Raw genomic sequence first — 13,196 nt, 5'->3', positions numbered from 1 at the left:
AATTTATGCGAAAATGATAAAAAAAAAAAACCCGGTGCAAAACTCCAATTTTGAGCAATTACAGGTTAGCTATGGAATTAGGAAGAAACCAAGGACCCAAGATCAAGAAAAGAGGCAAATTTGGAAGGAAATTCGGGGGAGCCAGCATTGGAAGAACGTTACAACGCTACTCCCTGACGTTGTAAACCCGAGAGCAATTTGGAACAGGGCGTCGTTGCAATGCTACAACTTTGATGCGCGGCTGGCATGACGCTAACATTGCAATGATGGTTTGCAGCATTGCAACGCTGCGAGCATATTATAAATAATAGCATTGCGTCGCCAGGTCTGGAGGAGAGAAAAGAGAGCCGACTTTGATAGATTTTACCTAAATTCTAGTCCGTACAAGAGCCAAAACAAAGCAATTCTGATCGTTTTTGGTTGAAGGCTCGAGATTTCGATTGAGAGTTGATCTGAGAGTGTTTCTGGATTGATCGTGACAGAAAGATTGATCTTGATCGTGCAGTTTTGTTGAAGAACAATCCGGTATTCATGGCGAGAGTCAAGAAGATCGTGATTGGGATTCGAACCTATTGAGGGGAGATCGTTCTTCTTTGTTAATTTATGTTTCGTCATAATGATTGTTTGTTGATACTGTTATCAGAATCATGCATGACTAAACTCTTTTATTCTAGGGTGTTTATGGATTTTAGGGATATTACTTTAAATATTGAATTTACAATTGATTGATTTTGCATAGATTTCTAAATTGTTTGTACTTAATGCTTTTGATTAACTGGCCACTAATTGAATGAACTTAAGTTAATTAGATGTCTCGAGAGAGAATTTAATTCGTTGGACTCAATAATTTAGATTGTTATTCAAAATTGCATGAGAGTGAATTTAGAATAATAAGGGGTATGATTGAAGGTCTTAATGTTGTAACTATTCAAGTGATAGAAGAGATTCGAGTCGGTGGGTAGTTATTAGGATGGTTTGAGCTCGAGAGAGGATTTCCTGATTTTAGAACTTCTAGCCTCAATCTATCAATTTCAATCAATTACATGTCATGTTCATTATATTCCCTAAATGAAACAACACCCTGAAATTGTGTTTCTTTGAATTGTTCTTGTGCGTGACTGAATTTTTGTTATCTGTAGTTATAGATAAAAATCATCTTTTGGTTGCCTGGATAAAATTGATGAAGAATTGTGATAGCTAAGTTAGGAAAATTTTACACACGCTGGTCCCTGAGGACAATACCCTATTTGAGATTTATTACTTTGATTGCGTGCACTTATGCATACCGTCAGTGGTAAGTGTAAACAATTATTGGAAAACCGAGAATATAAGATCAAAATTTATCCAAAGCAAAAATTATAGAAAGAAATTCTTTTTCTGTTGTTAAATAATTGATTTGAGACGAATTGAGCATTCAAGATGCGAAACAGATCACATGGCACTTCTTGTCAACTTTTTGTCCTAATATCGCCCCTACTGCTAGGTTGCTAGCATCACACATGATCTCAAATGGCAAGCTCCATCGGGGTGGTTGAAGGATTGGAGTTGATATCAACTTCTCCTTGAGTGTGTCAAAGGCTTCCTTGCATTCTTTATTGAAATCAAATACGACATCTTTTTAAGTAGGCTTGACAAAGGGAGTGCAAGTTTTGAAAAGTCCCCAATGAACCTCTTGTAGAACCCTACACTACCAATCAAAAAGCACACTTCCCTAATGTTTTTAGGATAGGTAAGGTTGGCTATGACATTTATTTTTTATTTATCAATTTCTATGCCCTTAGAAGATACAAAGTGTCCTAAGACTATTCAGTGAGAAGCCATGAAGTGACATTTTTCATAATTCAGAACCAAATTTGTTTCTATGCATCTTTTAAAAATCAAACTCAAATTGTGCAAACAATCTTTAAAAGAATTACCATACACAGTGAAGTCATCCATAAAAGTCTCTATGCACTTTTCTACATAGTCAAAGAAAATCCTCATCATGCATCGTTGAAACGTACCCGGGGCATTATATAGCCCAAATGACATTCTTCTAAATGCATATTTACCATAAGTACAAGTAAAAGTAGCATTTTCTTGATCTTCCTGTGCTATTGGTATTTGAAATCTAGAAAAACCGTAAGAAAACAAAAATATGGTTTCCTGGCTAACCGTTCAACCATTTGGTCAATAAAAGGTATAGGAAAATGATCTTTTTTTTGTTACCTCGTTGAGTTTTCTGAAGTCTATACACATTCTCCAACTGTTTTGCACTCTCATTGTGATCATCTCACTTATTTCATCTTTCACAATGATCATCCCGGTTTTCTTCAGTACCACGTTTATCGGTCTTACCCATTGACTATCTGGGACTGGCTATATTATTTCGGCTTTAGGTAGCTTGAGAATTTCCTTATGAACAATTTCTTTCATGGTTGGATTTAGTCTTCTTTGAGGTTGAACAGTTGCCTTAGCTCCGTCCTCTAGAACGATTTTGTGCATGCAACGGGAAGGGCTTATCCTTTTGATATCATCTAAGGTCCAACCAATTGCTTTCTTGTGATCTTTAATGTTTCCACTAGTGAACATTCCTGAGAAGATGTGAGTTCTCTAGATATGATCACAGGAAAGGCTTTTTCTTCTCCTAAGAAAACATACTTGAAGTGAGAAGAGAGAGCCTTAAGCACGATCCCTTGTACTTGAGATTCCACAAAAACATCATTAGAAGAATTATCATTCAAATCAAAATCATTTGAAGTAAAGAAAGAGTCAATCAAAGAGTCATTCTCGTTAAGATTAATGGAGGGGGCAACCAAACAATCCAAATTTTTGTCAATAGAAAACAACAATTCATCAAACATGTCCCATGTATCTATGGAACAAAGAGACAAATATTCCTTAGAGAATTTCATGGCGTCATAAATGCTGAAGGATTTTACCTCTCCATCAAATTCTACTGATAAAGACTCTTTATCTACGTCAATTCTAGTTTTTGCAGTTTTCATGAAGGGTCTAGCAAGTAAAATATTAGAGGATGAAGTAGAGTATGGTTCATATATTTTTAAAATGCAAAAATCAACGGGAAAGATTAATTCTCCAACTCTTACCAAAAAAATCCTCTACTATACCTAGAGGTTGTATGTATGACCTATCGGCTAGTTGTATGCAAACATTCATCTTTTGTAGGCCATTCAATTTAAGAGCTTCATGAACATGAAAAGGCATGACATTTATTGATGCACCTAGGTCTAGCATGGCATAAGTGATAATTCTATCTTCTATTTTGCATGGCAAGGTAAACATTCTCGGGTCTCTACATTTCTAAGGCATGTCCTTTTTTAACGATGCAGACACATTCTTGCTAATAGTTACTCTCTCCTCTTCCTTCCCTTTTCTTTTCTTAGTACACAAGTCTTTTGAGAATTTAGCATACCCAGGTATTTGTTGAATAGAATTTAGCAAAGGGATATTAATTTGTACCCTTTTAAACATTCCAATTAGCTCTAAATCGGCTTCTTCTACCTTAGGTCTTGCTAATCTACTAAGAAATAATGCCTTGGGTACATAAGGTTCTACATTAGGGGGGAGAGTAGTTACGTACCTCTGGGAAGCTAGTGTTTTTCTTATGTGGATTGGGCAACTAGTGTGGATAATCATAAATCCACGGCTGCTTACTGTGTATTCTTAGGTACCTCTCTCATTTCTTGGTCCTCAAGGAAACAAGCAACAATGGCTCGCTCTAGTATTGAATCAAAATATTGTGCATTAGCTCAAGCCTCTATTGAAATCACTTGAATTTGAAACTTGTTCTTTAAGGTTAGCTTTCCTTTATAGTGCTTTGGTGCGATAACTTGGGAACAGTAGCATTAACTGCAAATCCAGTTTTCCATGTTAGTACTAAGCACATCGAGATTGATGTGAATTATGTTCATGACCAAGCTCTTCAAGCTCTTTTCAAGGTTCGTTATGTGCTTTCCAATGAACAACTTGAGAAATAAACTCGAACTAGTTCTCCTACTTGAGAAATAAACTCGGACTAGTTTCCTTATCCTCTCATTTGAGGGGGATATTGAGGATAATAATCATTAAATAGAGTGATCAAATACATGACTCATCATCATGCGACAACTGATGTGGAGCCAACTGAGCAGACTCCGAATAAGAGTTCTAGAAGGATTTGTTGTTTTCAGACTATTATTCTTTATCCAATGGTATTGTTCCACGTAGCCCAAATTAGTTATAATATTTAAATTATTTCATTTATCATTCTTTCTAAGTATATATATCAAGCCATCACTATTTCATTCAAGGTAAAAAACATAACAATATCTTAGTAAAATCTTCAAAAAAAGGGAAAATTTTCCGATATGTGTTCAATTTCCCTTTATTTTAACTAGTTTGATACTATGTGCAATCAACGTGTTGTGTAAAGTTTAGAAAAAGAACTTAATTATAAGATTTTAATAATAACTTTAATTTATGAATAAAAGGAAGATGAGACAATTGATAGAAAATTGAGGACATAATTTAGCTAATTTAGATTTCAAATACTAATTTGATTTTATTTGATTAATGTGGTGGTTGATAAAAAAAATAATGTGAAGATTGAAAAATAAATCTAAAAATGATTAAAAACATAAAAACTAAGAATTTAAAATGATGAATAGAAGGTATTACAAATGGTTTAATCTTTATAATTAAAATAAAAACGGCATATATTCATTTAACCATCAGATAAAAGGGGCAAGTCTTTTTGGTTAATGTGATGTCAATAATTTTTTCAATAAAAAATATGTGGAGATTAAACAATAAATTTAAAAATGATTGCAAAAAATAATAAAAATCAAGATTTTATAACCGGTTACAAATAATTTAATTTTTATAATTACAATAAATCACTCAATATTAGTAAAACAACCAAATACATATTGAATTTGAAGAAAAATATATGTACATAATTAAATGTTAACTAGTATTGAAATTTATTGAATCAACTAATTAGATAAAATCATGGATGGTTTTGATATTTTTCTTTATAGTATTTTTTAAAGTGATAACTATCTCTTAATTAATTTTTTTTTCTATTCTGATTTTGATTCGGATGATTTTATGATTTGATGATCTTTTAATCTCAATGATTTAAACCAAGATTTTTTTTTTTCATTTTGGGATAATCTTTTGTTTTTTTTAAATACTTTTTTATTGGATGATTTGATTATCATCTTACTTTTAAGATTAAATTAAATAAAAATATTTTTTTGCTTAAAATTTCATAATAATTGTCTCTTATTATTGTGTTTTTAAACTTTGATTTTGGTGATTTGATTATCTTATTAATTTAAAATTGATTTAACCAATTTTTTTTTATAAAAAAAACGACTTTCGTGATAATTTTTTATTTTTAATTTTTTATGGGATGATTTGATTAACTCAATTCTAAACTTCAACTTAAATCAAAACATTTTTCTATTCTTTTATTTAATTAGATCGGATGTTTTGATTATTCTTTAAATTTTAAAATTTAATTTAAATTATTATTTTTTTATTTCATGATAATCTTATCTATATTAATTTTTTAATTGATTTGAATGTTCTATTATTTAATTTGAACTAAAATATTAATTTTTTTTAATTTGTGCATAAAACTTTGTAATAATTTTCTACGTGGTTGAAAAAGAAGATGATTGGATTATTTTCTAATTATAATTTTTAAAATTTTAATTTAAAAATAGATATTTATAATACATAGTAAAATAAGAGAAAAATCTAAAAATATATTACATCTTTAAAATATTTGTAAATATGGATGAATTAACTAGTCAAGTTTTGAATTTTTTTTAAAAATTTTCAATTTCGCCCTCTCTTGTCTTATCTTGTTGTACACTTTTTTTTAGTCTTTTTATTTTCTTTCTCTTCTTCGATTTTTGCTTCTACCCTCTAGAGTTAGCAAGGGGCTGGGGGCGGGGCAGGAGGGCGTCCCCGCCCCTAGCCCCGTAGGGGAAATTGTCCCCCATCCCCACTCCGTCCCCGCCATTTGAAGGCGGGGATGGGGGCGGGATTCCCCGTCGGGGAAACGGGATCACCACGGGCCCCATTCGTGGCAGACTTCAATGGAGGGGAAGGATGAACGAGAGGGGAGGGATGTTTTGTTGTAGATTGCAGAGAGCGAGAGAGAACTGGGGAGGGGATAAAAATATATATATATAAATTCGGGGTCGAGAATTAATTTTGGGTCGGAGTCGGGGTCGAGGCGGGGATACTGTCCTCATCCCCACCCCGTCCCCAGACGAGGCCCCGAATAAATTCCCCGATTTGACCCCATCCCTGGTTAAACTAGGGAATCCCCGGCCCGAACGGAGGCACCCACCCCGTCGGGTCTTTTTGCCAACCCTACTTCCCTCACTTTTTTCATTTTTTCATTTTCTTTTCTTTCTCAGTTTTTGCTTCTTCCTTTTTTTTTATTTTATTCTTTCCTTTATCCGATTTTTGCTTCTTTCATACCCAGGACTTGAAAGTACTCAATTCATAAGTGACTTAACACCAACAAGTCAATCATCAAGTTTGATTATTATAACAAATAATAAATATAAATAGCAAATGAAAGTCTATCAGTGATAGCCATTAATATTTTCTATCATTGATAGTTTAATCTTTGATTATATTTTCATAGTTAATAGCCACTTATAGAAATCTATCATTGATAGCCAACTTAGTGAATTTAATTAATAAAGTTGAATCTTAAACTAAAATGTAAGTGGAATGCCTAGAAGTTATCACTAATAGCATGTTTATCAGTGATAAAAGCTATCATCGAAAAGAAAAGGGACTTATAAATGTTTAGGAAGGACAAGAAATGGGCAAAAAGGTGTTCAGTGGCTATGATTGATAGAAGCTGCTACTGATAGCATGTTACCAGTGATAGAAGCTAATACTAATAGTATGTTATCGATGATAGAAGCTACCCGATAACACGTTATCGGTGATAGAGAACTATCTCTGATAGCATGATATCAGTGAGATCATTGATAGCATCTTATCAGTGATGTTATCAGTGAAAGAAGCTATCACCGATACCCACAATATGAGTAATGTTAGTGATATCAGTGATAAAACTTAAGTGATATCTATATATCGAGTTTCTTTCAAAGGTGATAACCAGTTATAGAAGTCTATCATTGATAGCCTTAAGTGTTAATATTTCAAGGTTGATTCTAAGTAACAAAAGTCTATCAGTGATAACGGCTGATAGCTGCTATCAGTGATAATCATGATAAAAGATTATTTGTAATAACTACTATGGTAATCAAAGTTGTTGGTCTTCTTTCAAAGTTGATCATTATTTATAAATCTATCCTTGATAGCCACTAATAGCCTTAAGTAGTAATATTTCAACGTTGATTTCAATTGATGAAAGTGAATCAATGATAGCTACTGATAATTGATAGCAAATTAAAAACTAATATTTCAATATTGTATTAATTTTTCTCTAATTGAAAGCTATCGTTAATAGCAACTATCATCGATAGCATTTGATAGAAGCTATCAGTGATAACAGCTATCAGTGGTTATCACTAATAGCTGCTATTAGTGATAGCTTTTAATTTGAGAAAACCGGGAAGAAGCGAACAAAATGATGGCTAGGCATGAATTTTTTAGTCTTTTACCATTTTTTGAATTATATATACAATTATTTTATCCTCGTATTACATATTCTATTATTTTGAGCTTGAATTCTATTTATTCAACTAGCCCTTTAAAAATATATTAGATTTTTCTATCAAAACCCAAAAGGCGTAAATATACTTTGATTTGCAAATTTCTTCTTGATTTTAAACTGTATTTCAAAATTTTATGAAAAGAGAAAAAGAAATACAAAAGCATTTAAATTTTTAAAAAAAAAATGATTATAACCCCTAAACCAATGAGTGTATATTTACAAAAATTAAAAACAAAAAAAAAAAAAAAGAAAAAACTATCAAAGCACATATCTCTAAATTGCTCGAACCTAGTTGAATCCTACAAACATGGTCTTCTACTTCGCCCTTTTTAATATTTTAGGATAAGTAGGTAAATTTACATGTATAAAAAAAGCTACAATAACATATAAAAAACATATATTAAATCATTCTATATATTTTTAGAAAATTCAAAAGTGACAAACATTATATTGGAAAAGAGGGCATATATTAAAAAAAAAAAAAAAGAGTGAGAGAGATGAAATTTCTTTAGACATAGAAGATACTTGAAACATAATTATTAAAATCTTCTTAAAGAAGAACACAAAAGAAAAGATGTTACTATTAAAATAAAACATGGAATGTTATAACAAAATTTCTAAAAAAGAAAAAAGGAAAAAAAAAAAAAGAAAAAGAAAAAGAAAGATAGGAGAGCGGGTTAACAAAATCAAGGGAAAAAAAGAGATGAGATCCTTATGCAAAATAAGAGGTTGACTTAAGCTATTTATATAAAAAAAAAAATAGATTTCAAATAATAATTAGATTTTATTTTATATTAATGTGATATAGCATGAGATATAAATAGATTGTCAGATAAAATTTGATTTTTTTCTTACGTTAAAAAAATAGGAATAAAATGTAATCTCTTTTAATTTGTCAAAAATAGTATGAACTTTTAATTTTTTTTAAAAAAAATTACGTGTATAAATTTTGATTTTTTTTTTTTTTTTATACTTTTGTTCTTTTATATGTGATGGTAAAAAAACACGTGATCTTTTAAATTCACCAAAAATAGTATCATATCTGTTTTTTTTAAAAAAAAAATTAATTGTTAAAAAATAAGGATAAAATGTGATGTTTTTAAATTTCCAACAATAGAATCCTATTATATTTTTTGCTTATTAATTTTTACATGTGATGTTCAAATTTGGAGAAAAAAATTATTTAATGATTTAATAAATATGAAATTACTTAAGATAATCATGTAGGGCAAAAGGGAAAATTAAAAATTTTCCATAATCCTTTGAGATAGTATAGATTTATCGATTAGTAGAAAGAAAACGGACGAACGTTGGGTTTTGGATTCAACTTACGTGTTCGAAGCGCACCGTTTTGATGAAGGCCCCATCCTCACCATCCTCACCATCCTCCTGCTGATCCATATTGAGTAATAAGACTGACAAAAATCTCTCTCCCACTCCTAAACCCTCGTTCGCCCTCTTTTCTCTCGTGCCTAAGGACTAAGAGAGGCGTCCATGGGGAGCTGAATTCACCAACCTTCCACCTCTGAAGGAATCCCAACTCATGTTTATGGCTTCTTCTTTTTCTCAGCTTCTTCTTATTCCCAGGTTCTCTATTTTCTCCTTCCTCAACTTGCTTCATCTTTTAACTTTTCAAAATCCCCCAAAACGTAAATATGATATATTTTAGCATTACCCAGATGCTAGTTTAGGTTGCTTGTTAATTCTCATAGACAGAAATTGGGGGCGGGAAAAGTTAAGAATTGCATTCTCACCTGGGTTTAACTTTGTTTGCATACTGTTGTGGATTTGGAAATGTAGGAATGTTTAGCTTAACTTGCTTTGAATTATCATAGTTTGTTAAGTTTAGGTGGGTTTGATATGAGTTTCTTTGGGACAGTGACAAATATTTTAACCCAATTCAAACTTCTTTTTCTTTCCCAAAATTTCCACCATGTTTTAGTTACCAAGTTAAAAATGTTTATGAAAATTTTAAAAGCACTTAAAAATGCTCTTTGGAAATTACTTTCTAAATGCTTATCCAACCAGGCCCTTAGTAACATTAGTTCTAGATCCTTAAAAGTACCTTTGAAAGGCTTTTAGTTGAAGCATTTTAGACAAAATCATTCTACATGTGCCTTCTCACGAAGCATTTAAGGTGCTTATGACTTCTCTGGACGTACTTTTTATGTTACTCTTCAACAGCCCTTTCCAAATATAGCTTTGATATCATGTATGAGTCTCTTGAATGATGCAGATGCGAGTCAAGTTGGTCAATTCGGTACTACCCATCCCTCAACTTAAACCAACATCAGGATCTTAGACTACATAATAAGTGGGCTGTTACAGCTATTTCTAAGAAGAAAATTTCAGAAAGCTTAGCTCAAGAGGGACTCAATGACGAGGAGATCGCAAAAAAGAAGACTAAAACACCTAGACGCACCACCAAAAGGACTAGAAAGAAAACGTCAGAAGATACTCTGGACCTAAAAAGTGAATTAGTATCTTCAATGAATGAGACCGAAGTTGAGGAAAGCATTGTTTCTGTTGAAGATTCTAAGCCGACCTCGAGAATGTCTCGAAGCAAAGGTATTTTATTCCCATGTACTCTTTTATCCAACATTTATGCTAACGGTGTGTGCCATTGAGCTTATTCATTCCTTTTTATATCTTGTAAGTGCTGAACCAATAATTGAATTCATAGCTGCATCGACCTCAACTAGCGTGGAGGGCAATAAACCTGAGACGAAGACAAGGCGAGGGAGGAAGTCAAAGAAGAAGGATACTAGTGTAGACCTTCAGTTTAGTAAATCAGAAATTAGTGATGGTGAAAATTCCTTACTCATTGGGAATGATGTTGATGGAAGTGATGAGGAATTGGATATCGGTATTGATGAGGGAGATGATGTAAGTGTCACATACAGTTGGCCTCCTCTTGTTTGTTGCTTTGGAGCTGCACACCATGCTTTTGTGCCTTCAGGAAGGCCAGCAAACAGACTTCTCGATTATGAAATTCAGGACAGAATGAAAGATGCATTATGGGCCCCAGAAAAGTTTGTTAGGGCACCTGGAGGTTCTGCAGGAAGTGTTGCAATTGCGCTTTCAAGCTTAGGTGGAAAAGTAGCTTTTATGGGAAAACTTGGGGATGATGACTATGGTCAGGCCATGTTGTATTATATGAATGTGAACAATGTTCAGACTCGATCAGTTCGGGTTGACAGTAAGCGGGCAACAGCTATGTCACAGATGAAAATTGGCAAGAGGGGTCGCTTGAAAATGACTTGCATCAAATCTAGTGCAGAGGATTCTTTGTCAAAGTCAGAGATCAACATAGATGTGTTAAAGGAGGTAAAAGATACAAAGTTCATTGTATTACAAAGAAAATGCTTAACTGAATATTCCTTTGTTTCCATGAAATGTGTCAGATTTTAGAAAATATGGAGATTACAAGTGATTTTTGAAAAGATCTGTGGGCTCTGTGCACATTATACATTGAGCGTTTTAATTTAATAGTTGTCAAGTGTTTTGGCCAATGTTCTGATATTGTTCATGTAGAATGTATTCCTCATGCACAATCTAGTATTATATTATGGATATTAAACATGAATTCCGTGTTTATACCTAACAAATCACTCTCAACTATCTCTGGAGCTTTGAGGGTGAGCATTGGGATAAGAAAATAAAGGGAAAAAAAAAGATACTACTAGTGCTAAAGCTTTGTAGTTTTATACTCATGTAGTAGTTACCTTAAATCAGCTTAATCTCAAGGTTATCTTAGATACTCTCTCTCTATCTCTCTCACTAATATGGCTTGATTATGAACTCATATGTTCTACTTTACCTTTTACATCCTGTTTTGCAGGCTAAAATGTTTTACTTCGGCACACATTCCCTCCTTGATCAAAATATGAGATCAACTACAATGAAAGCCATTAAAATAGCCAGAAAGTTGGGGGGCGTCATTTTTTACGATTTGAACCTTCCTTTACCTCTCTGGCACTCGTCTGATGAAACAAAAGAGTTCATACAGCAAGTATGGAATCTTGCAGATATTATTGAGGTCACGAAGCAAGAGCTTGAGTTCCTTTGTGGGATCCAGCCATCAGAGGAATTTGACACCAGAAACAATGATAGTTCAAAATTTGTCCACTATGAACCAGAAGTTATTAAGCCACTTTGGCATGAGAATCTCAAGGTCTTGTTTGTGACTAATGGAACTTCTAAAATACACTACTATACAGAGGAGCATGATGGTTCTATTCTTGGAATGGAGGATGCCCCAGTTACCCCTTTCACTTCTGATATGTCAGCATCAGGAGATGGCATCGTTGCAGGTAAACATTCTTATATATGTGCTTTTTCTGTTTAATTATGAATCGAAGTGATGATGAGCTGAATCTTAGTTAATCTTATTTAAGGGCATATTTGGAAGTGATTTAAAATGGTTAAAATCACTTTGATCAAATTCAAAATTAGTTCGAAACATGTCTTAAATCACTCAAAATTAAATATTTGATTTTACACTTTTAAATGCAATTTTCATATTATTAAAACAAACATATTTTAGAGTGATTTTAGAAAATGATTAAAGTGATTTTAACAATTTTAGAATCACTCTCAAACATCTCTTTATGATTTTTTCTAACCTTGCTTCATTGCAGCTCTAATGAGAATGTTATCAGTTCAGCCCCATCTGATTACTGACAAGGGATACTTAGAACACTCAATAAAGTATGCAATCAATTGTGGCGTAATCGACCAATGGTTACTTGGACGAATACGTGGCTATCCTCCTAATGATGACACAGAGGAAGTGACCGCTGACGAAAATGGCATACGGTCTATATCAGAAGTGGAATTCCGCACAGTTGCTACTGTAAGTTAACTTTGTTTTTTTGCCACTGAGGGATGTAGATTATATGTTGTATGCCACAGAACAGAGGTTTTCATTTTCTTATCATCAACTGCTACGAGAAATTATGTCTTTTCCCATTTGACTTAGCTATGATGTAGCTTTATTGCAATAGAAATTTTGTACTCTAGGCTGTGAGATGTTCTGTTCCCAGGGTGTTTATAAGACCAATTCTTTTAATATGGTCTATGGATAAGAAAAAAAGCTAGTCTTGTACCTTTTCTTGACAAGACAGACCTTATAAAACAAACCCAGGTCTGTTGCATTGAGTGGGCCCGTCTTTTTTCAAAAGGGCAGTCTTCTTGTTGCTAGTTAGATTTTTATTTTATTTTTTAAAATATGATCATGAAATGAAGAATTGGGAAGACCAAATGGTGTTTCGAAGTCAATGAAATGACGTGGACTGCCACTGTGTGCGTTGTAGGTTTTTTTTAATCAGTTCGAGTCTTTTTTGGGCGCACCGACCAATCGTCAGTTTTGCAAATGCACTAAATTGATTCCCATGACTCCCATCGACTTATACCATTAGATCAACCGACTTGGTCGGTTTTAGTCAGTCAGCTTAGTGTGTAAACATAAATATAATGATCTGTTAGGAATAAAAAG

The 13,196-nt window shown here is 32.9% G+C and overlaps 1 protein-coding gene across 1 annotated transcript; it reads left to right on the top strand.

Annotated features, from left to right (window-relative positions):
* The first annotated feature begins 9,047 nt into the window (after window positions 1-9,047).
* Window positions 9,048-12,881, top strand: LOC120074521 (fructokinase-like 2, chloroplastic). The gene is made up of 5 exons (XM_039027675.1): window positions 9,048-9,286; window positions 9,936-10,267; window positions 10,383-11,026; window positions 11,541-12,012; window positions 12,340-12,881. Exons 1-5 carry the CDS (start codon window positions 9,243-9,245, stop codon window positions 12,561-12,563), a joined length of 1,716 nt encoding a protein of 571 aa, XP_038883603.1. The 5' UTR covers window positions 9,048-9,242; the 3' UTR covers window positions 12,564-12,881.
* The last annotated feature ends 315 nt before the right edge of the window (window positions 12,882-13,196 follow it).

The sequence above is a fragment of the Benincasa hispida genome, chromosome 3 (genome assembly GCF_009727055.1).
Source record: "Benincasa hispida cultivar B227 chromosome 3, ASM972705v1, whole genome shotgun sequence".
Lineage (NCBI taxonomy): Eukaryota > Viridiplantae > Streptophyta > Magnoliopsida > Cucurbitales > Cucurbitaceae > Benincasa > Benincasa hispida.
This window is presented reverse-complemented; position numbering and strand designations above follow the sequence as displayed.